Below are 25,881 nucleotides of genomic sequence, written 5' to 3'. Positions count from 1 at the left end.
GACACTGATTTTCTGGACCGCTCGCAGTCTGGCTTCAGGCCTGGGCACAGTACCGAGACGGCTTTGGTCGCCTTGGTGGATGACCTCCGCAGGGAACTGGATGGGGGGAGTGTGACCCTGCTGGTTCTCCTGGACATCTCAGCGGCTTTCGATACCATCGACCATGGTATCCTTCTGGGACGGCTGTCTGGGATGGGGCTTGGTGGCACTGTTTTGCAGTGGCTCCGGTCCTTCCTGGAGGGCCGTTCCCAGATGGTGAAGCTGGGGGACACCTGCTCGGACCCCTGGCCTTTGACCTGTGGGGTCCCGCAAGGGTCTATTCTTTCCCCCATGCTTTTCAACATCTACATGAAACCGCTGGGAGAGGTCATCCGGAGTTTTGGAGGGCGTTGCCATCTCTACGCAGATGACACGCAAATCCACTACTCGTTCCCATCTGACTCCAAGGAAGCCCCTCGGATGCTGAACCAGTGCCTGGCCGCTGTGGCGGACTGGATGAGGAGGAACAAGCTGAGGATCAATCCCGACAAGACAGAGGCCCTCCTGGTCAGTCGCTCGTCGGATCGGGGTATTGGGTGGCAACCTGTGCTGGACGGGGTTGCACTCCCCCTGAAATCACAGGTCCGCAGTTTGGGGGTCCTCCTGGATTCAGCATTGACGCTTGAGGCTCAGGTGTCGGCGGTGGCCGGGAGGGCTTTTGCACAACTCAAACTTGTGCGCCAACTGCGACCATACCTCGTGAAGTCTGACTTGACCACGGTGGTGCACGCCTTAGTTACCTCTAGACTGGACTACTGTAATGCACTCTACGTGGGGCTTCCCTTGAAGACGACCCGGAAATTACAACTAGTCCAACGCTCGGCGGCCAGATTAATAACGGGAGCGAGTTTCAGGGAGAGATCTACTCCCTTGTTTAAGGAGCTCCACTGGCTGCCGTTCATTTTCCGGTCCCAATTCAAGGTGCAGACCATCATTTATAAAGCCCTAAACGGTTTGGGACCCGCCTACCTTCGTGACCGCATCTCCTACTATAAACCTGCCCGAGCCCTTCGTTCATCTGGGGAGGCCCTCCTGTCTCCACTGCCTTTATCACAGGCCCGCCTTGTGGGAACAAGGGAGAGGGCCTTTTCTGCTGTGGCCCCCCGTTTGTGGAACTCACTGCCCATTGAGATCAGGCTAGCCCCCACTCTTTTAGCCTTTAGGAAAGTTTTAAAAACATGGCTCTTCCGGTGTGCTTTCGGAGAGTAATTGTATATACCTCCTGTGTTTCTCTCCCCAACATGTATTCTGTAGACCCTGTTCCCCATGGTTTTATTCTTATCTCTTCTTACCCCGAGTTTTTAACCTTGTGTCCATGCGGCCCGCCCTTGTTATGTTATGCTACGTTCTGCTTTTTTGTTCTGTATTGTGTAGTGTTATTGTTGCATTGTTTAATTGCATTCTGATATGTTGTTTTTATATTTTGTCTATTGTATTGTCTTGGGCATGGCCCCATGTGAGCCGCCCCGAGTCCCCGTTGGGGAGATGGTGGCGGGGTATAAATAAAGTTTTATTATTATTATTATTATTATGGCTGCACAGAAGCCAAACCTCGTTGTGTAGGATACTCTCTACCCGATGGTTTGTGGAGTTTGAACTTCACTTAATTTCACCTTAACTATACACACAAGAAACCTTGGATTATTGTGACTTCATCAGACGAGGGTGAAATCAGCAACATGCTTCCCCTCATGGGATGGGGATGTCAGTGAGTCAGACGATGCGGGGTGTGGGGCGCCGGGTTCCCCATGCCCCTAGACGGGCACTGCTGGAATCCTCATGATCTGTGGTGATTCCAGCTGCATATGTGAAACAGTCCTTAAACCAGGGGTCCCCAAACTTTTAAAACTGGGGGCCAGTTCATGATCCCTCAGACTGTTGGAGGGCCGGACTATAGTTGGCCAGGTGGCCACCAAGCAATAATAATAATAATAATAATAATAATAATAATAATAATAATAATAATAAGCAGTCCAACCCCTTTCTGTCTTTGTGCACAAGCAAAGCACCCCTGACAGATGGCCTCCCAGCCTCAATGTTAAAAATAATAATAATAATAATAATAATAATAACAACAACAACAACAACAACAACAACAAAAGAGGGTTGGAAGAGACCCCTTGGGCCATTTAGCCCAACCCCCTTCAGCCTTTGTGCTGTGGGGGCCGGATAAATGGCTTCGATGGGCCGCATGTGGCCCCCGGGCCGTAGTTTGGGGACCCCTGCTTCAGACTGTTGAGGGGCTGGATTATCATTTGAAAAAAATACAAACAAATTCTGCACACTGCACATGTCTTATTTGTAGTGCAAAAACAACAACAAGAACAATGAAAGAACATTCCAATATTTTAAAATACAAATATTTTTAACCAACATACATTTATCAGGATTTCAATGGGAAGTGTGCTTCTGCTTCTGGCCAATGAGATAGTCAAGTTAATTAGGGTTGTTGTTGTTGTTGCTGTTGTTGTTGTGTGCCTTCAAGTCATTTCAGACTTTGGGCGAGCCTAAGTCTAAATTGTATTTATTTATTTACTACATTTGTATCACACCCTTCTCACCCCAAAGGGGACTCAGAGTGGCTTACAAATTATATGTACATACAATATATTATATTATTAGCATAGCACAATATTAGCATTATATATTACTTTATTGAACTATACTGTAATATTATTAGTAATATTATATGTCATATAGAATATATACTTAATATTATTATATGGTATTATTATTAGTGTTATATTGTATTACATTATAATATTATTATCAATATTATATGTATATACAATATATTATATTATAAAACTGAGGGCGGGGGCCAGGTAAATGACCTCGGAGGGCCGCATCCGGCCCCCGGGCCTTAGTTTGGGGACCCCTGCCTTAAACCATCAAGCTGCAAGTGTCACAGAGCATCCATTTTCATGTGCACTAGGGGCAAGAAAAGCAGATTCCACTCACCTACATAGAGTCAATGCAATTAAAATTTCATGTACATTCTGGTGATTCACTGGGCCTTTTCTCATTGTGATTAACAATTTCTCATACAAAATGTAGTGTGTTCAGGCTTTTCACTGCCTTACCCTAAGCTTCTCTGTTCTTATGGTAGCAACTGGATCTAAGAGTTGTTCAGACTCCATGGACCATGTTTGGGTGTGAATGCTCAGTGATGCACTTTTCTTAACCACAGCAATAATCAATATGAAACTGGGTGGTTGGGGGAAAGACAGATAGATGTAGAAGTGGGTCAGTGGAAAGTTTCCCTCAACTTTTTAGATGAAGTATGCTAGGAAACACAGCCAGGGAAATTAAGGTAGAGAGCAGAAGACAAATGTAATTTAATCCCCATAAATTTAAAAAGAACTTTATTTCATCAAGAGACTTTAAAGGGACAAGGTGAAAAAGCACCTGATTTGCGCTTCACAGTTCATTTGCTTTACACAGGATAAAATAAACCACAAGTATATAGCCAATGAACTTAACTTTGTAGTTGTGTTTTACTTTCATATGTAGGATGACAGAAAAATGTATATGTGTGAAAAAGGATAACTAGAGAAGGTAAAAGGTAAAGGTTTTCCCCTGACGTTAAGTCCAGTCGTGACCGACTCTGGGGGTTGGTGCTCATCTCCATTTCTAAGCCGAAGAGCCGGCGTTGTCCGTAGACACCTCCAAGGTCATGTGGCCGGCATGACTGCATGGAGCGCCGTTACCCCAGAGCGGTACCTATTTATCTACTCACATTTGCATGTTTTCGAACTGCTAGGTTGGCAGGAGCTGGGGCTAGCAGCGGGCGCTCATTCCGCTCCCGGGATTTGAACTTGGGACCTTTCGGTCTGCAAGTTCAGCAGCTCAGCGCTTTAACACACTGCGCCACCACCAGGGGCCCCAACTAGAGAAGAAGCTTGTTAAATAATGTTAATGTGATTGTTTCATGTGTGGTTCATGGTAGCATTTTAACTCCACATGCTGAACTCACCACAAACTTTTTTTACCGAGATGGCTGGCAAACATGCACTGTTATTTTCATAAGACCACTTTTTGCCACCTGTTCACCAAGAGAAAAATCCAGTAACATCACTGGGTTCATAGTATTTATCCAGATAATATTTCTGGTGGACAACATGAAGGGGAAAACTGCTCACACAAAATCATGTCACATAAGCTGCATAATATGGGAGCTATAAGAACATGCAAGTTAGTAATTTCCTACCCATGAAAATAGAGGTATAGTTTTGTGTGAGTTTTGTATTGCCACATTATATTAAATGCATGAGTGGTCTCATACCATACTACTTGAAGTCATGATCCAAGAACTGGCTCTGCTCCAAACTATTGGCGCTCAGTCCTTGATGGCCTTTCTGGCCAGAAATATGGCACTGGGCCCTAGCTCACTGAAATAAAGTGCACCACACCAGATTACTATAGACACAGTGTCCTAACACAGTGCTTCTTAAACTGTGAGTCTCTATCTCAAATGCTCAATACTGCCCTTAGTTCAGTATTAGAGTCACAAAAAATTGGTAACAGTAAAAGGTTTCTGAAGGCCACCTTATATACAAATCTGTTGGCAACAACATTCAGTGTTTACAGTGGACTCTGCAGAAAATGCTTCAGTTGTATACAACAAAAAGGAAACCAGCCTGTTTAGCAATCCTTGCAAATGCTGACTGATTTTCAGTAAATGTTTGATTTTATACCTACTTTCTATGCCTATATACCTGAGATCAGATACACATTTCTTGGTGGAAAGTGGTTGTGCATGGAAAAGGTTTTAAAAGCCCCTATGTAACACATTTTTTAATTTTTTAAAAAAAAAACACTACTTCATAATTTGTCAGGCCCAATTCTCTATCTGCTCCAAAATGTATTATCACCTGCAACATTCTTTTCAGAGAAGCAAAATAAAGTTTCCTACTCTGATTTTGGCAGAGGTGGATTTAAATGCAGGGGAAAGCAGTGAAAAGGAAAAGTTGGCAGGGTAGAATGCTTAAAGGGAAGAGAAGAGACACATATTTGAACTGGAGGTGGCAGAGCAAAGGGCAGCAAGAGATGAATTAGCAGTAGGAGGTAGATCAGTGGTTCTTAACCTGTGGGTCCCCAGCAGGCCTGTAGCCAGGATTTTGATTGGGGGGGGGGGGGGGCTGAGTCTGAGTGAGAGAGAATCTACCCTAGCAAACCTTTTGTATCGTTTTCCCAATACCCCCATGCATATGGGATATATTGAGCATGGTGATCAGATCATGATATGAATAAACATAACAGTTTAAATAATACCAGTAAGGCCTTCTCGCGGACCACCCTAAGAATTTGGGGGGGGGGGGGCTGAAGCCCCTCAAGCCCCCCCCCCCTACATGCCTGGTCCCCAAGTGTTTTGGCCTACAACTCCCAAAAATCCCAGCCAGTTTACCAGCTGTTAGGATTTTTGGGAGTTGAAGGCCAATACATTTATTTATTTACAACATTTATATCCCGCCCTTCTCACCCGAAGGGACTCAGGGCGGCTTACAAAAATTGGCAAAATTTAATGCCCTGAATACAATCATAAAAACAAAACAGTAACAGATATATTAATAACATCGTTAAAACACATTATAAAACCTTAAAAACGTATATATAATTAATTCCATTCGTCCGAGATCCTCATTCTTCATCCCTAAATCAGTCCATGTCAACTTTGTCATTTACTCATCAAAAGCTTGGGCACATAACCATGTTTTCACAGCCCTTCTGAATCCCAGCAGGGTAGGAGCCTGTCGGATATCTCCAGGGAGGGCGTTCCACAGCCGGGGAGCCACCACCGAGAAGGCCCTGTCCCTCGTTCCCACCAGCCGCGCCTGTGAGACAGGTGGGACCGAGAGCAGGGCCTCTCCAGATGATCTTAGTGATCTTACTGGTTCATATCTTACTGGTACATCTGGGGGCCCACAATTTTAGAACTACTGAGGAAGATTAACTACTGATTTTATTTGATTTTATGTTCAAAAATTATAGTTTGCATTTACAACATTCAAGTTTGCAAAAGATACAGATTACAGCCACAAGCCGTGTTATGATCATGTAGAATGATTTTCTGTGCGCTGTGTAAATGCCACTTGTAAGTCACTCAGCAGCACATGTTAAGTAATCATTCATGGCAAATGCAAAGTCTGCTCATAGTTATAGGAAGGGTGTTGTGTTGTAAAGCAATACTAGCATGATTTGTACAAGCTACAAGTGCCAGCTTTCTTAAAAACCTATTTCTCCCTTGTCCATTGATGACAGCCATATAGACTAGCTGGTGAGAGAGGTTTTTTTTCTTGTTGTTGTAGTTGAGAATAAGTATGGAATCACAGGGTCATTTAGCCTGTAACCATAATTCTGCTCCTTTTGTTCCATGGTTTGGTTTTGTCTTGCTGTTTAGCCCCAGTGTAGCTTCAGTCCTGTTATTATAAATGTTGGCGTTGTTGTCTCACCCGATCTTTAGCTAAGTCCAAAGAGCCTTGCTGCTCCCCAAGGACGTAATGAAGAGCTTTAATTATCCTCACACAATTCAATAGGCACAATATTATGGGCAGCATTTCTTTAAATTTTGGAGAAACTAAGCATTCTTTTAGCCAGCGTTCTCTTACCATCTCCAGACTGAAATAATGGGCTTACCCATGTTTCTTCATAGTTTTTAGCTCTTTCACTTACACTTTTATTGCTGCATAGTTTTTGGAGACTTGAGTCCATTTCTGCAAATGTCTGATAAAACAGTATTCCAGATTAAATGTGGCAGCCCTTAAAATGGCATTAGATTAGTACAGCTAATCTAGTCAAATGTGCTTGTTTATATAGATTTTGTCTAATAGTAAGAATTTGATAGTTTTGGTCAACACTTGAAAGATTAATCACAAACAATTAGTTATTTTTAAACTTTTTATTTTCCTCAATAACTAAGTTGCATTAAGATTTTAACTTGAATGACGATTTTTACTTCTTTTGCAGTGTAATTGTAACAGTTTTTTTGGCATCACCAGATAATGGAAGTTTTCAGAGTAGTAACCTAACCATGTTAATTCCTTGTAGCATAAAGGAACTAACATGGTGAGGGAGGATGTAGCAACATTATACCAATCAGTAAGACAAAATAAAATCTCAAGAACATACTCACTGAATTTAATATGAAAAATAGATTTGCACTATTTGGCCTAATTAACAGAGAATCAAAAGAATTCCAGGCTGAAGTCAGGGACATTCAAAACAACACTACCTGAAGTCAAAATGAAAAGATGACAGATCAAATGGATTACAGATAAAACTTATCAAGCAGTTAAGGACAGATGAGAAGCAAAAAATAAAAGTAACAGAAATTCATAGCCTGAATACCATTGCTCAACAACTTGTGTGCAGGAACAAGATCACTCGTATTATACTAGTCAATGCAAAAAATTAGAAGATGGTAACAATAACAAAGAGAAACAAGAGTCCTCTTCTACAAAATCCAAGAAATCAAAGGGAGATTTAAAGCAATATTGGATACACTTTATATCCAGTAAGGGAGCAGATTACATGCACAAGTAGAGAGAAAAAGACAATAGAAATAATGCACAAAACCACTATATTAAAAGAGATGAAAAGATTATGGATTCAATCAAGGAAGAACTATTTGAAGATAAACTTATGATTTTAGAAAATGAAATGGAAGCAGGAACCAAGTGGCATACCAATAAACCACTTCAAGCTACAGAGACGGAATCTATTCTAGTTCTAACGAAAATCTGTCAGAAATATGGAAAACAAAACATGACCCATAGATTGAAAATGTTCAATATACATTCCAGTTTGCATACAAGGAGACACCAAGGATTTCAGTAACCACAGAACCATTGCATTAATTTCGCATGCAAGCAAAGTGATGCTCAAAGTTCTAGAACAAAGACCTTTACTAAATGGAGCAAGAAATGCCAGATGTCCAAACTTGTTTCAGGGAAGGACAGGGCAATGGAAATGATATTTCAAATATACATTGGATAATGGAGCATTCCAAAGTATTTCAAAAGAAAATCAGCTTGTGTTTATAAAGTGTATCAAAGCCTTTTATTGTGAATATTATGAATCACTTTTATAGAATTGGGTGTGCTACAGCATTTGATTGTCCTGATGAGTAACCTTCACTCAGGAGAAGATGCTACTTAGGACAGAATCTGAAGAAATGGAATAGTTTCCACTTGACATGGGAGTCAGGCAAGGCTACATTTTATCACCCTGTTTAACATGTGCACTGAACATATCATATATAAAACAAGATTAGATCTAGTGGAAAGAAGTGGGAAAATCAGAAGAAAGAACATCAACTATTTAAGATATGCAGATAACACCATATTACTAGCAAAGCATAGTGACTGAAGCAAAGACTAAAGAAAGTCAAGGAAGAAAGTGAAAAGGCAGGCTTTCTTGAATCTTAAGAAAACAATAATTTTTAAATCTTTTTTCCCATATATATATATATATATTCTCCTCTCCACCACCTCTCTCTTCTCCACCACCTCTCTCTTCTTTTCTCTCACTAGCCCCTATTGAGTGTTTTCCTCGCTTTCTTTGTATATATCACTTTTAAAACAATAAAAAATGATTTAAAAAAAAGAAAACAATAATGCCCACAGATGATGTATATAACTTTAAAGTACACAGCTGAAGACATTGAAATAGGTCAAGATTTTCTCTAACGGCTCAGTCATTAATTCAGAATTTAAGAAGACTAGGACTTGAAAGGGCTCTTATGAAGGAACTAGACAAGATTCTGGAGTGTCAAGATAATAGGATTGTCCAGGGTAACATATTTCCAATTTCTGTGTCTAATTGTAAAAGTTGGGCAATGGAGAACTCTGATAGGAAGAAAATAAACGCATTTGAAGTGTGATGCTGGAAATGAGTTTTATGAATACTGTGGACTGCTTTTTAAAAAGGCAAATAAATAAGTTCTAGCTCAAATCAAACCTGAGCTCTCTGTTGTAGGTCATTGCAGACACTCAAACAAAAATTCCACTCTGGAAAAAGCCCTTCTCATGAGTGGAATTTGTAATGTCCCTCTCTGTAAGTGGTCATTCTTTTACACAACCCCTGAACTAGCCTGTGTCCTTCACTGGTGGCAATCTCTTAGTCCGAGGGGCTGTCTGACTTCCAACTCTGGAGTAATGAACCCAACTCTTGTAGGATGTGTGTGTGTGTGTGTATTCCCAAGAATACTTCTGTGTGTTTGCTCTAGGCCATTCTCGGTCATTTTTCAAGATTCCTCAAGTGTATTGGTTCCCAAACTTTGGTCCTCCAGGTGTTTTGGACTTTAACTCCCAGAAATCCTAGCCACCTTATCAGCTGTTAGGTATTATGGGAGCTGAAGTTTTTTGTTTTTTGTTTTTTCATGTCAGGAGCGACTTGAGAAACTGCAAGTCGTTTCTGGTGTGAGAGAATTGGCTGTCTGCAAGGACGTTGCCCAGGGGATGCCTGGATGTTTGGATATTTTTACCATCCTTGTGGGAGGCTTCTCTCATGTCCCCGCATGGAGCTGGAGCTGATAGAGGGAGCTCATCCGCGCTCTCCCTTGGTTGGATTCGAACCTGGCAGCCTTCAGGTCAGCAACCCAACCTTCAAGTCACAAGGCTTTAACTCACTATGCCACCGGGGGCTCCATAGCTGATGTTGAAAACACCTAGAAAACCAAAGATTGGGAACCATTGCTCAAGTGAGATGTGATCGCTTTTGGTAAGGATGAAAGGATACATGTCATGATATCATGACATGGGCTGATAGATCCTTTGTGTTTCAGTTGAAAATTCAACCTTAACATTGTGTTCTCAGTATCATCCCCATATCTCCCATATTGTGTGCATCTTCCACCATACCAGTCTCTAGTTTGTCAGTTATAACAAGATAGAATGTTTAGTATTTACTTAGCTTTGCGATAAGGTGATGCGATTACTTAATTTATTATGTGGTGTAATAACAGTTTTCCATTAAAGTGTAGTACAAACAAATATTATTTGTAACATGTCAGGTGAAGCAGACTATTGTTAAGTAAGGACAATCAAGATTTGTATGTGTATGCATGTCTGTATGTCCATAGCCTGGAAGAGGTGTATGTGAAATGTAGTCTCAGGATCTAGATGGCATCGCTGTGAGGACCAGATAACTAAATGCAAAACATGTGCATTGTTAGGGCTTTCAATTTTTATTCTGGACCTACACTTTCCCTTCTGATTCATAGGTGCATATGTGACGGCTGCCATCTTGACAGACCCCAGAGATTGAAACGGGGACCTCCAGAACTGAAAGCGTGAGTCTCTACAGCTTGCGCTAAAGAGCCAGGCTCTGAAATAGGCTGTAAAAGACTCCCTTGTACTCTGTGGATCAGCCAGAGAAAGGGATAGTTGTTATTGACAGATAGATGAGATATACCTATACCTGCTAGTTTTTTCACTACTTTTTGAACATCAGAAATATTCTGCAGTGCTCTCTTCTCTAATCAACTATAAACCTCATTTCTGTCCTTCAGATAATAACTTCTTAGTGTTTAATTGTTGCAATGATAGTCCAAGGCAAGTTGCTGCCTGAGGCCCAATAGTAAAGTCCTTTCCATCTCCAGGTCAAAGTACTTAGTATCCAAGGCTGCCAAGTTATTTTGACATCTGTAGCAGAGAATCCCATTAAGCCCCTCTCTTTTGGAATAAGCGGGGAAATATAATAATGGTTTGCAGTCCCTAAGGCTATCTGAAAGAGAATTGCCTGGCTCATTCTGCCCGATGATTGGGCTGGCCAGATTGCTGAGGAAAATAAAAAGTTGCCTTCACTTCTTTGTCTTCATTACTAATAAGGGATGCAGAAGAAAGTGCAAAGAAGAAACATGTCAAAGCTACTATGGATAGCCATTTGTAGACAAGGGTAGATAGGAATGCCTTAGGGTCATGTTACATAGGTGGTATAGTCAGATCATAAATGAATTAACCTTCTTGCCTGCCCTGTTGCTCAGAATGGGAAGGAATTTATTTTATCTCATGAATTCTCACATGATAATTATGATGGGGTGTCTCATCATTACTTATTGTTTACAGATAGAACATTGACCCTGAGGTAGGGAGAAACTTTCCCAGATTACCCAGTGAATCCAGAGATAATCAGTTGTGGCAAGTGGTTAAAGCGGGGGGGGGGGGGGCAACACGGCCCAAAATAGCAATGGGGGCATTTCACCCTGCTCACACCACAAGTCACAAGGGTTGGTGGGAATTTGAATTCAAGTGTCCTATGTCCTGAAACCCTAGCCAGTGCTTTTGGAGGGTTTTAAATCATGTTTTGGATAAATGATTCATCTACCCACATTTTATCTTGCTAGTGTGAGATGCCCTTAAGAAGATTATTATCTATTAGGTTAGAACAAGATAAGGAATTTAAGGAAGGGAAACAGAGTTAATGTGGTTATTTTAAAGAGGTACTGCAGAATTTGCAAATGCATCACATTGTGTTTGTCCCCATGGGCATTAGAATGTGCTGTCAATATACAGTAGAGTCTCACTTATCCAACATAAACGGGCCGGCAGAATGTTGGATAAGCGAATATGTTGGATAATAAGGAGGCATTAAGGAAAAGCCTATTAAACATCAAATTAGGTTATGATTTTACAAATGAAGACCAAAACATCATGTTAGACAACAAATTTTTCAGAAAAAGTAGTTCAATACGCAGTAATGCTATGTAGTAATTACTGTATTTATGAATTTAGCACCAAAATATCACGATATATTGAAAACATTGACTACAAAAATGCATTGGATAATCCAGAACGTTGGATAAGCGTGTGTTGGATAAGTGAGACTCTACTGTATCAGGAAAATCCAAGTTACAAAGCCACCAAGTGGCTTAGATAGGAACTACACACTTTTCTGATCACTAGTGCTGTAAGACTATTTGTAGGAGAAATGTATATGGAAGTAGGAATGCTTTTTTCTTCTTCTCTCTTCTATCCAGCAACCTCCCTTTCTCCACCACCTCCCCATATTCTAGAAATCCTGAAATCTAGCTCAAGGAAGTTACAAGAGGGACAGCATTTGGAAGGGGAAGGGTTAAACAGTCTTCCTGCTTCTTGGTGCTTCTTCCCTATCAGTATAGAATTAGACTATTGACTGTGATTCCCATGAAAGAGGGAAAGTAATGTCTCAGCTGCATCCAAGCAAATGTTTTGTTCTTGATCTTCTAGTTTCATTGTTTTGATTTCTTCATGTTTTCTGTTCTGTTGATGGAAGAAATGTTCTTCCGTGTTTTCATGGCATCACAATGTTCTTTAAAATTGGCATACTGGTTCTCAGCCCATTTATTTAAGTAGCAAGTCTCAGCATTGACAATAGAATCTATTTACATATTGTATGCTGAGGATGTAAAGCCCAAGAACATAGCCTTCCCGAGACATAGCTCTGTCTGGGAGTAAGAATACATAGATAAAAGTATTATTTTCATACTTTGTATTAACAGCAGCTACATTATAACTAGATCTGCTTTTATGTTCAGAAATGTATTCAAAATGGTTGTTTTCAGCCTTTTGAGATCACCATGAGCCTCATTTGGGACCCTCTATTATGTTTTCTCCTTCATCTCACCTCTGAATGTTCCTTTTTGAAAAACTCCTAAGCAAGAACAAAGAAAATACTGTTGTATCAATTGATGGAAGCCAATTCACAATATTGTGAATATTAATCCGCCAGATGAAAACCAATGCATTTATGATTGTGTTGGTTAGTGGATCATACATGGAAGCATCCTACACATGTCCCTTTGCATCCTCTTATTCCTGAATATTAATTAAACCTTTTTAAGGGCCCTTCCAGACAGGCCCTATATCCCAGGATCAGATCCCATGTTTTCTGTTTATCCCAGATCATCTGGCAGTGGAGACATATAAACCTGGGATCAGATCCGGATATAGGGCCTGTGTAGAAGGGCCCTATGATGAATAGCTTTGCAGAAGTTGGTTTCTGTTCCTGCTGTAACCCACCTCCCTTCAGTAATGCAAAATATTCAATTATAAGGGATGGCCTTACCATCGAATTTTTAAATAATGTCTCAAAGTTAAGATTTTTTTATAAAGTCAATTTATTTTTGCCATTTCCACTGTTGATCATGTTCTTTTCCATCATTCATTTTCAACTGGTAAATATCATAACATCAGTTTCAATGGCAAACTGTTGTCATGATAGCTACAAACAATGGGGATGTCACGACAAACGTTTAAGTGCCTCGGCTACTCCACCCCCAAACTTTAAGCTCTATGTTTAAAACACATTTCCATTATGTGCCCAGCATTAGTCTATGAAATGATCCAGCATTAGAAAGAATAACACCAAACCCAGATGCTTCAAGGAAAAATATATTGACATTGCTCTAACACCAAACTTTCCAATTTGTATGTATTCATTGCATTTGTATCTGTAGTCAGATTGGAGCCATAACACTAGCATTCTAAAAAAAGCAATTTTTACATTCCTGTATTAGTGAGTTACACATCTTTGTGTAATTTTAAAATATTTTGTATATGTGATTGTCAACTAATGCAGAGTAGATACACATGAGAAAATGAATAGTCTGTAGCTGATTCGGTCTCAAGATGGAATTATTTACAAATTGATATAATGCACAGTGGTAGTGGGCATGATCTATTCACACTGCAAGTGCAGCACATGTACATGGAGAATTCAAACACAACTAAGCAGAGTTATCTTTCTTCCCTGTTCCCTATATGGGCCTGGCTGTGTGATAGGGCATTAAGATAGTGGGAGACATCTGGTCCTCTTTTTGTTTAATGCAAGAGACATACACAGATCTCTGTTTCTCTTTCATATCCCTTCAGATTGATTGTATTCAGGTCCATCATAGATCTAGGCTGAGGGTGCGTGGAGGAGGATTTCCTTGAGTCCTGTTGGATATTTCCATAGATATAATATGAGCTGATTGTAACAATTAATTGTGGAAATTTCGATCACATTTTAGCCCACCACAGATTTTTTTTGGATATGTATTTCTTTAGCCCCGTCTCAGTGTAAATGACTGTACGAAAGAAAGCTACAAAAATTGGGAGGAATCACTAGATCTTCTATATTCAATATAACTTATGGGAGCAGGTGATTCTGACTAACATATCTCATAAACGTGTTATTTTAATATATTATGGTAGTAACAACAACAACAACAACAACAACAACAGAGCTTAAATGGTATTTTGGAATGTTTAAAGTGCTTTTCAGAAATTGTTTTACAGTATACTCATAACAATCCCTGTAAGTCGGTGTTGTTATCTCTGGGTTGCTGATGGGCTTGGGTAGTGTTTGAGGTTGAGAAGCTTGCCGAAGGTCACCTAGTAATCTGATTCCAACCAGGACTTCATGGTCCATAGCTGCTATTACCATTACCCTGTCATACAAAACACTATATAGAGAGAACTGATTCTTCTAGAAAACTGATTGTTTAACAGTGTTAATGGTGTGCTGCTTATGCAATGTGCAATAGAATGCCCTCTGAATTCTAATTTTGATTCACTCAGTAATTGCTGTTCCCTTAAAGGATTGCTGTGAGTCAGAAGTAGAAAGGTCTGGAGTCTAAACCTCCTTGAATTGAGACAAGAGAGTTGAAGCTATGATAGCTCAAGAGCTTAAAAATAAATGACATTGGCAGAGCAAACGTATCCAAGCATCAACTTTGCTCCCTGAGTTGCATTAGTTGCTAGAAATCCACTTCCAAGAATGTATTGCCTTTTGCCACTTCTGGAGGTTGCAAAAGTGAAACTCTTCACGCTTCAACTAATTTCACTGCCATTCACTTCCATAATCATTGTCATATGCATTTGTGCTTAGCGTCACTGCCAAATGTATTTCTTACTTTCACTGATGCAAAAGCAATTGTTCTCCTTGCAACTAAACAGAAATGATTAACTTTGTAAATGTTATCACTGTCAGGCAGTTCACCAAGCTAGTGTGTTGGTTGGGGGGAATGAACTCACTTAAAAATTAAAAGATTGCTCTTCTTATCCAGTCCCACCATTCATTTGAATATTAAAGTATGACTTGATCTTCATGTGTGTGTCTCTTCCCCTGCCCTATTTTTTGTTGCAGTGATGGGTCTTTCTCTTATGATTCTGTTCCTTGGCAGCAAAACACCAATCAGCCCCCAGGCTCCTTATCAGTGGTCACTACAGTATGGGGTGTGACTAATACTTCCCAGAGCCAGGTAAGCTTAATTTTTGGGTCCTTTCCTTGATAACATGTTTCATTTCCAAGTTATATTTGAAAGAACTACTACATCTCCTGCTACAAATAAAAAAAGACTGGGGTCCCAAAGGGTAGGAACAGTAGATATATGGCAGTAGAGTGAAGGATTACACAGCAGATAGACTGTCAGTGTGCTACAACTGGCAAGTTTCAAGTGGACCATTTGGACAGGCCTACACAACCTGTGGCCCTCCAGCTGTTTTGGCCTCCAAATCCCAGAGGCTGTGGTCAGCTTGTTCAATGGCTAGGAATTCTGGGATTTGGAAGCCAAAATGACTGGAGTTCCGCAGGTTGGGCAGGCCTGATCTAGAACCTTCTCAAGCTTAGATGTTCTTCATCAAATTCCAAAAGATTGTTCTTACACTCTGAATCAAGAGTCCATTCTCCGTAACTCTTAAGAAATCCTGAGCATGCAGTTTTCTTTGTAAACGTAAAATATATTGTGTTGTTGAAGGCTTTCATGGCCAGAATCACAGGGTTGTTGTATGTCTTTCGGGCTGTGTGGCCATGTTCCAGAAGCATTCTCTCCTGACGTTTCGCCCACATCTATGGCAGGCATCCTCAGAGGTTGTGAGGTATGGATAAACTAAGTCAGGAAAGGAAAGAATATATATCTGTGTAGAGTCCAAGGTGTGGCAAGAGTTCTTTGTCACTGGGAGCCAGCATTAATGTTTCAGTTAATCACCCTAATTGGCACTGGAAATGTTTTGTCCCTTGCCTGGGGGCATCCTTTGTTCAGTCAAGTCCTCATTGTGTTGGTTCCCATCTACTGTTTTGATTTTGGAGTTTTGTAATACTGGTAGCCAGATTTTGTTCATTTTCATGGTTTCTTCCTTTCTGTTGAAGTTGTCCACATGCTTGTGGATTTCAATGGCTTCTCTGTGTAGTCTGACATGATAGTTGTTAGAATGGTCCAGCATTTTTGTGTTCTCAAATAGTATTCTGTGTCCAGGCTGGTTCATCAAATGCTCTGCTATGGCTGATTTCTCTGGTTGAATTAGTCTGCAGTGCCTTTCATGTTCTTTGACTCTTGTTTGGGCGCTGCGTTTGGTGGTCCCTATGTAGACTTGTCCACAGCTGCATGGTATCCGGTAGACTCCTGCAGAAGAGAGAGGATCCCTCTTGTCCTTCGCTGACCGTAGCATTTGTTGGATTTTCTTCGTGGGTCTGTAGATAGTTTGTAGGTTGTGCTTCTTCATCAGCTTCCCTATGCGGTCAGTAGTTCCCTTGATGTATGGTAAGAACACCTTTCCTCTGGGTGGATCTTTGTCTTGACTCTCATGGCTTGTTCTTGGCCTTGCAGCTCTTCTGATGTCTGTGGTGGAGTATCCATTGGCCTGTAGAGCCCAGTTTAGGTGGTTGAGTTCACCTTGGAGGAGGTGAGGTTCGCAGATTCTTTGTGCACGGTCTGTCAGGGCTTTGATTGTGCTCCTTTTTTGACTTGGGTGATGGTTGGAGTTTTTATGAAGGAAAACTGCCATTTCTAGATGTTCTGGTCATCCGCAAACCCAATCAACAATTGGGCCACACAGTTTACAGAAAACCTACACATACAGATAGATACCTTCATAAAAACTCCAACCATCACCCAAGTCAAAAAAAGGAGCACAATCAAAGCCCTGACAGACCGTGCACAAAGAATCTGCGAACCTCACCTCCTCCAAGGTGAACTCAACCACCTAAACTGGGCTCTACAGGCCAATGGATACTCCACCACAGACATCAGAAGAGCTGCAAGGCCAAGAACAAGCCATGAGAGTCAAGACAAAGATCCACCCAGAGGAAAGGTGTTCTTACCATACATCAAGGGAACTACTGACCGCATAGGGAAGCTGATGAAGAAGCACAACCTACAAACTATCTACAGACCCACGAAGAAAATCCAACAAATGCTACGGTCAGCGAAGGACAAGAGGGATCCTCTCTCTTCTGCAGGAGTCTACCGGATACCATGCAGCTGTGGACAAGTCTACATAGGGACCACCAAACGCAGCGCCCAAACAAGAGTCAAAGAACATGAAAGGCACTGCAGACTAATTCAACCAGAGAAATCAGCCATAGCAGAGCATTTGATGAACCAGCCTGGACACAGAATACTATTTGAGAACACAAAAATGCTGGACCATTCTAACAACTATCATGTCAGACTACACAGAGAAGCCATTGAAATCCACAAGCATGTGGACAACTTCAACAGAAAGGAAGAAACCATGAAAATGAACAAAATCTGGCTACCAGTATTACAAAACTCCAAAATCAAAACAGTAGATGGGAACCAACACAATGAGGACTTGACTGAACAAAGGATGCCCCCAGGCAAGGGACAAAACATTTCCAGTGCCAATTAGGGTGATTAACTGAAACATTAATGCTGGCTCCCAGTGACAAAGAACTCTTGCCACACCTTGGACTCTACACAGATATATATTCTTTCCTTTCCTGACTTAGTTTATCCATACCTCACAACCTCTGAGGATGCCTGCCATAGATGTGGGCGAAACGTCAGGAGAGAATGCTTCTGGAACATGGCCACACAGCCCGAAAGACATACAACAACCCTGTAAAATATATTGATGGACCACCAAAAACTGAATTTAACATACCTGTATTCTATGAACTACTATGGAAAACATACAAGTAGCTTACAATCTAAGATGGGTTTGGGAGAGTATAGCTCTGGGACTGCGTGCAGGTCACTCCAGGCTGTTTTGTAAACTTCAACCTCTCCAGATTCCCTGGACTATCCTTTTTTGGGATAAAAAAGGTGACTTTCCTATCCAGTCTCCAGGACTGACTATTCACTTTTTAAATCTATTGTAGCCCCCCTTCCTCACTCCAATAAAAACATTTTAAAAGACCAGAAACTCCAGCCATTTCCCATTGTTTTCTTTTTGTTTGAATTTTTGGCAGTTCATGCAGTCTCTGGAGGCTACCAGAGCCAGAAAATTGGCTTTCCAGATTGGCTGTGGCTGTCCACCCCTGTTCTCAGACTATTGAGTAGGCACATCCTTGAGATATTAGAGCAAACTACAAAGATTATGAACATACAGATCTGCCTTGTACAGGTATAGATACTGGTCTATCCTGTCTAGTATTATCCACTCTAACAGCAGTGTGTACATGTGTACACATATCATGCACACACGTACCCCCTTAAGATGCTTGACTTGGATTTTCCAGTGAATTGAGCTTTTTGGCCTCTGCAGACAAAGCATATGACCTTCCACAATTTTTTGGATCCTGTAATGGAATTGATGTTAAACTGTCAACTTCCTTAGACAGTTCAGAATTCTTTTCTGTGCTTCACGATTCCATTTGCTTCTATTATGACCTCACCTGTAGCAACTGCTGGTAGAAATACGTGGTTACTGTCTACCATTGTTCCAGATATACGGCAAGGTAGTAAGGTAGCAACACTATTCAAAAATTTCTCCCCACCTTCCACACCTTTCTTAAGTTGTCAAGTATCCCCCATTATTTTTTCCTCTGTTCTCTCTTCACTCTCAATAATAAAGTGAACAATTTCTTGAAGCCATGGTTGTATCAACATTTACTATTTTTCTCCTTCTCTGCTCCCCAGGTTCTAGGAAATCCCATGGCTAATGCTAACAATCCTATGAATCCAGCAGGAAATCCCATGGCTTCTGGGATGACAACCAGTAATCCTGGCATGAATTCACCTCAGTTTGCTGGGCAACAGCAGCAGTTCTCAGCCAAAGCTGGCTCCAATCAGCCATATATGCAGCAAGGCATGTATGGACGGCCCAACTATCCAGGGAGTGGAGGCTTCGGGGGAAGGTGAGTCTGGTACATGTGGAACAATAATTGCCCTTCTCATCTTGTTGATGCATTTAGTTGGATGCATTTAGTCAACATATTTTAAACAATAGTGATTTAAAAGGCAAGGTGTTGTCTAAGATTATATTTGAACCACACACCATTCTGAGATGTGTATGGCACACTGCCTCTTACTGGCAGTACATGTAAGCAACAACTGCCCTGATGGATCCACATCAAGACTCTGCCTAGAATTCTTTTTCCAATAGTGGTCAGCCAGACCCTTTTGGGAAGGAAATAATGAAAATATAATGATATGGATGTTCTCTTATGATTTGCCATTAGCATCCAGAGATGGCAAACTAATTTTCCTCAAGGTCCAGATCAGCCTTATGGTTGCCTTGAAAGGGCCACTGAATTCATGGACAAATAATCCATGGTTCCAGAGGGCCAACTGTAATTTATTTACATGGTGATTAGTGCTCTTTAGTTTTTACCCAGTTTTGGTCTCCAGGTGTTAGTGAACGACAGCTCCCATCACTTTTGATGATCCCCCATGCGGGCGGGGAATTGGAACTCAACAGCACTTGTGGCTTTGAGGTTGGGAAAAGGTCAAAGAACATTTTCAAGCCAAACATTATGTCTACAAGCCTTGTATCTTTGAATGCAACTTCCTGCTTCTTGGCAGGGGGTTGGACTTGATGGCCCATGAGGTCGCTTCCAACTCTATGATTCTATTATTCTATCTACATTCAAACCCCACTCTCCTGACTAAACAGAAAAAACTCCAGCCTTCCAGATATGACTGTCACAACTCCCATCAGCTCTAATCATGATGAGGAATACAGGAGTTGCAGATCAACAACTGCAGTAATATTCATTATGGTCCATAGACCCATCAGTAAACAAATAGCCATTTTGAATTCTCCCAGCTCAGCATCTGGAGGGCCACATAAAATGACATGAAAGGCTGGATTCACCCTGTGGGCCTTGGTTCTGACACATGTGATCCAGAGCCTAACGGTATGAATTCATCTTAATTTGCAGTGCAACAGCAGCAGTTTTCAGCCAATGCAGCTACTGCTTCTGTAACTGGAGGCTTCATTTGACTGTCACAGCTAATAGCCAGTGAAGTAGCGCTTCTCCATGAATCTGTCTGATCCATTCTTGGTTTTTCTAATCATTTTATAATGCAATTATATAATATTAATAGAACAAACATTGAAAGCACAGTTCATCCAAAGTGTTACATCATAAGTTAATTGAGTTTGTGAAGAGTTTGTTGGAAGAGGAGGAGCATTTGCTGCATTTTGAAGATGTTTTTTCCAAACATTTGTGATGGCAGTTCTCCAATTTTGTTATTGTTCGGTGAAGGGAAACCACTTTCAGTAAAAATTCATTTTGGCACCAGATTTTTTGTGCTATTAAATAATGTGTGTGTGTTTTGGGGGGGGGGGGGGATTCATGAACACTTTGTCCTTCACTCTTTTTGTTAAATTCTATCATCCTTCACTGTGTCTTATATAATGGATTCCATACCCGAGTATATGTTAAAGTATGTATGCTGCTGGTTGGCCAGCTCAGGTAAAGCATTAACCCTGGGATGAAACTGGGTTTGCGCAATGCCTTGAAATGTTTTTCATACTCTCAATCTCTCAGCATAAGAAGGAGAAATAGATCAATCTGGTCTATTTCAATATTAGATCTTTTTGAACTTAAGATATATACCCACTCCGTAGCCGTTTCTATCTTGTGAGGTCAAGGAAAACCTCTGAGTGTGTGTGTGTGTGTGTGTGTATATATACACACACACACACAGAGTTTCTGTCTGGATCCTGTTTATTTCATACCTTGTCTCTCCCATTGTAGAAATCTTGTAATGCTTTTGCTCTTCAAATTGATTAGATCTGTCTCCTGTCATAATCCCTGTGGGATAAGAGAGCAATTGTGCAATTGTGACATTGGCTTTCAGAGTGTTCACAGCAAAAAGAACAGTAGAAACAGAGAAAAGGAATATTATGGTTTTCTACTGTACCATTTGGAGAAGTTGTGCATTTGAAGTACTGGACAATTATTTCCTCCAAATACGTAGAGAAGTGTTCTCTAAGAATATCTAAATCCTCCAGGGTGGAATTTGACTTCAAAGCAGTGTTGGAGGACCAAACTTTTTAATCTGAGGGTCAATCCATGGTCCCTCAGACTGTTGGGGGACCAGACTGTAGTTTGAAAAAACATGAAACGCATTCCTATGCACACTGCATATGTCTTATTTGTAGTGGGAAAAAATGAAAGAACAATACAATATATAAGAACAGTATTAACCAACATACATGTACCAGTCTTTCAGTGGGAAGTATGGGCCTGCTTTTAGCTGATGAGAGTTAATTAGGATTGTTGTTGTTGTGTGCATTCATATCATTTAAGATAGTGGCATATACTACCCCAGGTTCTGGTGGAGTTTCCTTCTCTGATCGCCTTTAATTTCATTTTGCTCCCTTAGCTACCCTGGAGGCCCCAATAACCCTGCCGGGATGGGTATCCCACCTCATACCAGGCCGCCTGCCGATTTCACTCAACCAGCTGCTGCCGCTGCTGCTGCAGCAGTTGCAGCAGCTGCTGCCACAGCCACAGCTACAGCCACAGCAACCGTTGCAGCCCTCCAAGAAACACAGAACAAGGATATGAATCAGTATGGACCGGTAAGAGAATACCATCGCATCTACTTTTTTCCAACTTGTTATTTTAAAAAAAGAAGAAGTGATGTCTACAGTTGCAAAAGCGAAGCTCAATTTTGGAAGACACTGTTTAAACAAGAAGTAAATAGATGCTAATTGAAACCCACTTCTTATTACAATTTTAAATTGAGAAAATGTATGCAGAAATCTTGCTGTTTTACAAAGTTAGAGATGTCTTGTTTCAAAACCAACATCTTGAAGGTCTCCTGTTACTACACTGCTGCTTTGTAACATTTTTAAATAAGCAGACAGATGTAACATTTGTAGGCGCTGAAATAATGAAAAGGAATAGAAGAATATGAGATCATCATAAATCAGATTTTTGAAATCACCACAATCACTGTGGACAATTTGAAGTCTCTAGCATTCACTCAACTTATAATATGAATTCTTTAGCTTCTGCTTACTGCTTTGTACAAATTTGTAGTCTATTCTTTTCTTGTCAGAGTGGACAAGGACAGCATGCCCACATTATTTTTTGATAATTTTATTCGTGAACAAGCAGCAAATAATATTAGCAACTTTTTTCCTGCTGTGAGAATTTTTTTAAATCCACAATTCCTAAAGATTATTCGCAGTTCATGACATGGTAACTTGCATTTGGGTTTGCCACAGAGGACAGAATATTTTCTGCTCAGAAGAGCCTGTCTGAAGCACAAAAAAATGTTGTACCTTGGGACTTATACTATGACAAATTTTCACTTTTAATTTTTGTACATAAGACAGCCTTTTTTGTATATAAAATATTTCTGTGCAGAAATTGTTTTTCTGCATAGGATTTTTTTTCTGCTCAAAAAATTGGCACACAATAGCGTCTCTAACTGTAAAGATTATCATGTGACTGTTTACTTCTCATTGGGGTTTCCCAACATTCAAGAAACACAGTTGTTGAAAATTTTCTAATAATTCTCTTCATCCCTAGTATACCATGTGCCTTCTTCAGCAGGGAAATGGGCTATATTCTATTTTTAGTCCTAGCTAGAGCAAACCCACCAAATAAGTGTGGTTTACCTACATTTACCTTATTATTCAGCAGTTGATGTAATGAATATATTCTGGCTGAGATTATGCAACAAAACCTCAGCAATAGATTCCAGCACTGCCTTTTACCCCACCAGTAATGTGATAACAGGCGGACATTGTATAAAGCTCTTTTTTCTTGTCAATTGCAATCATCCTATGGTATGTCTCAAATGTTAGAATCTTTTAGAGTCCTGGAAAATGAGCTTTTGAAATAAATGTTGTGCATAAAGTAAGGATGAGGAAAAAAGTATGGGCAGCTCCAAGTTTCTGCTCTTTAGAACTCTGCTTTCACAGGCTCAAAGATTTATCTCATCCTATCAGCTTGTCCCACATCTTTGCATTTGAGTTTTTTATTCTAGAGTAGGATCAAGTCAGCTATAAGATAAACAGTGGCATTTATTTTTTTTATAGATCCAGATACATGCATAAATAAAAGTGTTGTCTGGCCTTTTAATTGATAAGCACCAGCAAGGTACCACTAGGGGGTGATGCAGTCCCCACCAATGAAGCCAAGAACATGATGATATGTAATTCTTCATAGGAATAGTCCCTGTAACTTTAGATGCCTTTGATACTGAGCATTGGCTCTTGAGGTAAAGTAGTATTAAACAGCTTACAAATGAAGGAGTCTCATCTTTTCCCCTCTCCTGTGTAGCTCTCTACACTTGCTGAAAACCTTTCCAGATACTCAAGAAACACTCCCCAAACATAAGCAAATGAAATGAGTTAAAGGGCAGGTTTGCTATGTGAAGGGCAAGGGTATGTATGTTGTGACTACAGTTAGCAGCAAAACATAACTGTCTCCTGGTCAGTTGTGAAGGTGAAGCTTTTCATGAGTGTTAAAAGAATCTTATATGCATTTATCAACCCTTTTACCCCCATTTATTAGAATGTGTAACTGAAGAAACATTCATCTATAGCAGCAACAGAGAAACAGAATGGGATGCCGGCATTCTCAGCTTGAATGAATGTAGCATACATGTAAAGTTGTTTAAGCCTTATTGCAGTGGATAAAAATGTAATATTTGGTAGTGAAATTGATATAGGTTATATACTGATGATCACTATTATTTTTGCAGCATTTCCCATTTGAAAAACTGTTTGTGTTTGCAAAATCTCATTCATTGTTTTGGCAGGGTACACTTTAAAAAGGCAGTCATGGTTTTATAGTGGTTGACTGATCAGGGTCCAGGACTTTGTGTTTTTTTCCATTGATTTCTTTAATTGCTTGATGGCTTCATCTTTACTAACAAGTTTATTAGTCTGTCTTCATTGTTCTCTAGTACTTCCTCAGGTCTGGTGATGTTTCTGAAAATGGATTTTATGGCAAAATGGGAGGTGTATTCTTGGATAGAAGATAAAGGAAATGACAGAAAGGCTAATGGAGGATGGGGTGTTCTGATAGCAGCCCCTCAACCATTAATGATAGCTGCCTGGGCTAAGCTCCTACTAGGGGTGTGCGAAATGACACAGTATCCATTCTGTTTTCATTCTATTTCGTTTTGAATTTCAGTGCCACCCCTTCTGTTTTCGGGAATATTCTTCCAGAAACAGAACTCAGGGTTCTAAATTATGAATCCAAATCCCCCCCCCCCCCAGTAATCTCCCATAAACTTCCCAAAAACAGTATAAAGGGAAGACCCGAAATTAGAAATAAAAACACAACAAAAACAGAATGAATTCACACACCCCTAGCTCCTACCTTTGCATAGAAGTACTCTGGATTTTGTTCTTGTGATCACTAGAGTTCAGTATTTACTTTGCTGCATATAAACTCTAGATGTTATCATGATTCCTTTGCACTGACCACAGCTTTAAAAACTTACATTTCCGTATTTTATTTTATTTACTTTTTGAGAAATCCATTGATACCAGTTATTTTTCACAGTTTTTCTCTATTTCTGTGGTATTTCAAAATGAGCTTATTTCTAATATAAACAATAGAGACTGCTATGTTTCCTCTTGGAGTTACAGGAAAACTATGAGTTGATTCTAGAAGTGTCATCGCTTTCAGAATATTTTCAACCATTGCCTGTTTTTTTCAGTTGCTCTTAGAATGCCAGTTAAATTTTATCACAAACAATACTAAAAGGAGAATTGGAGGAAATGAACACATTTCTTATTTGAAAATGCGACATATCTCTGACTCCCATCAAATTGGCTCCCCTTCCCATTTTAAATGCATGTCGCATTTTATTCTTTTTTTTTTCTTCTGTTGAAGGTTTGTTCCTCTTTCCAGATGGGTCCGACTCAAGCTTACAACAACCAGTTCATGAACCAGCCTGGCCCTCGTGGCCCTGCCTCCATGCCGGGCAGCATGAACCCTGCAACTATGGGAGCAGGCATGACGCCGTCCAACATGAGTGGGCCACCTATGGGCATGAACCAGACCAGACCGCCTGGAATGAGTCCTTTCAACCATGGCCAAAGGATGCCGCAGCAGGCCTACCCTGGCCCACGCCCCCAGTCTCTGCCCATGCAAAGTATGAAAAGACCATATCCAGGGGAGGTGAGTAGTGTGAAAGGCTCTCCTGTTTTGTTGCAGGCTGTACATGTTGTGTGTTTTGTAATGGAGATAGTGAGCAGCCTTCAGAAATCCCACTCATGATCTATGCACCTTCTAATTCTTGAAAGATGTGTTAATACAAGAGCTGCATACAACTCTTCTGGTAGCCTTGTAGTGCCTGAAGAGCAGGATATTATAATGCTATTTTCAACAGCATTGAATGTTTAAAAGACATCAAGATATAAACTAGTCTTGGTGTGCAATGTATGCGTTAAAAAAACCTCTTGAAATGCTTGGCACCAAAGATGTTTCAATTTAGATGGAGCTCTAGTTTTTCATTTTCTTGCTGTAATGGTTAAGAGCTGAATGCCTAAAACCTGTGAGGAGTAGTTTATTATGGGATGTGTCATTCCAAATGTAACCACTTTTAAGTGCCATAAACCTCAGTAAGAAAAAATTAAAGATATTTTTCCCTTAGGGACAATTGGGACTTTGGCTGTATTATGTCACATTTTGTAAATTTCATTTATGCCACAC

General features: G+C 40.4%; 1 protein-coding gene across 11 annotated transcripts in view; it reads left to right on the top strand.

Moving 5' to 3' along the window:
- zmiz1 (zinc finger MIZ-type containing 1) overlaps positions 1-25,881 on the top strand; it is a 490,223-nt gene that overhangs the window by 423,291 nt on the left and 41,051 nt on the right. For 8 of the 11 annotated variants that reach the window (XM_062977414.1, XM_062977415.1, XM_062977411.1 and 5 more), the window contains 5 exons: positions 10,262-10,330; positions 15,148-15,262; positions 18,884-19,101; positions 21,581-21,779; positions 25,060-25,347. In XM_062977414.1, coding sequence (XP_062833484.1) covers positions 10,262-10,330; positions 15,148-15,262; positions 18,884-19,101; positions 21,581-21,779; positions 25,060-25,347 — 889 coding nt within the window. The remainder of the gene's footprint in view (positions 1-10,261; positions 10,331-15,147; positions 15,263-18,883; positions 19,102-21,580; positions 21,780-25,059; positions 25,348-25,881) is intronic. The other 3 variants (XM_062977416.1, XM_062977418.1, XM_062977417.1) reach the window with 3 other exon arrangements.

The sequence above is a fragment of the Anolis carolinensis genome, chromosome 3 (genome assembly GCF_035594765.1).
Source record: "Anolis carolinensis isolate JA03-04 chromosome 3, rAnoCar3.1.pri, whole genome shotgun sequence".
Lineage (NCBI taxonomy): Eukaryota > Metazoa > Chordata > Lepidosauria > Squamata > Dactyloidae > Anolis > Anolis carolinensis.
The sequence above is the reverse complement of the archived record's forward strand: the minus strand, read 5'-3'. Positions and strand labels throughout refer to the sequence as shown.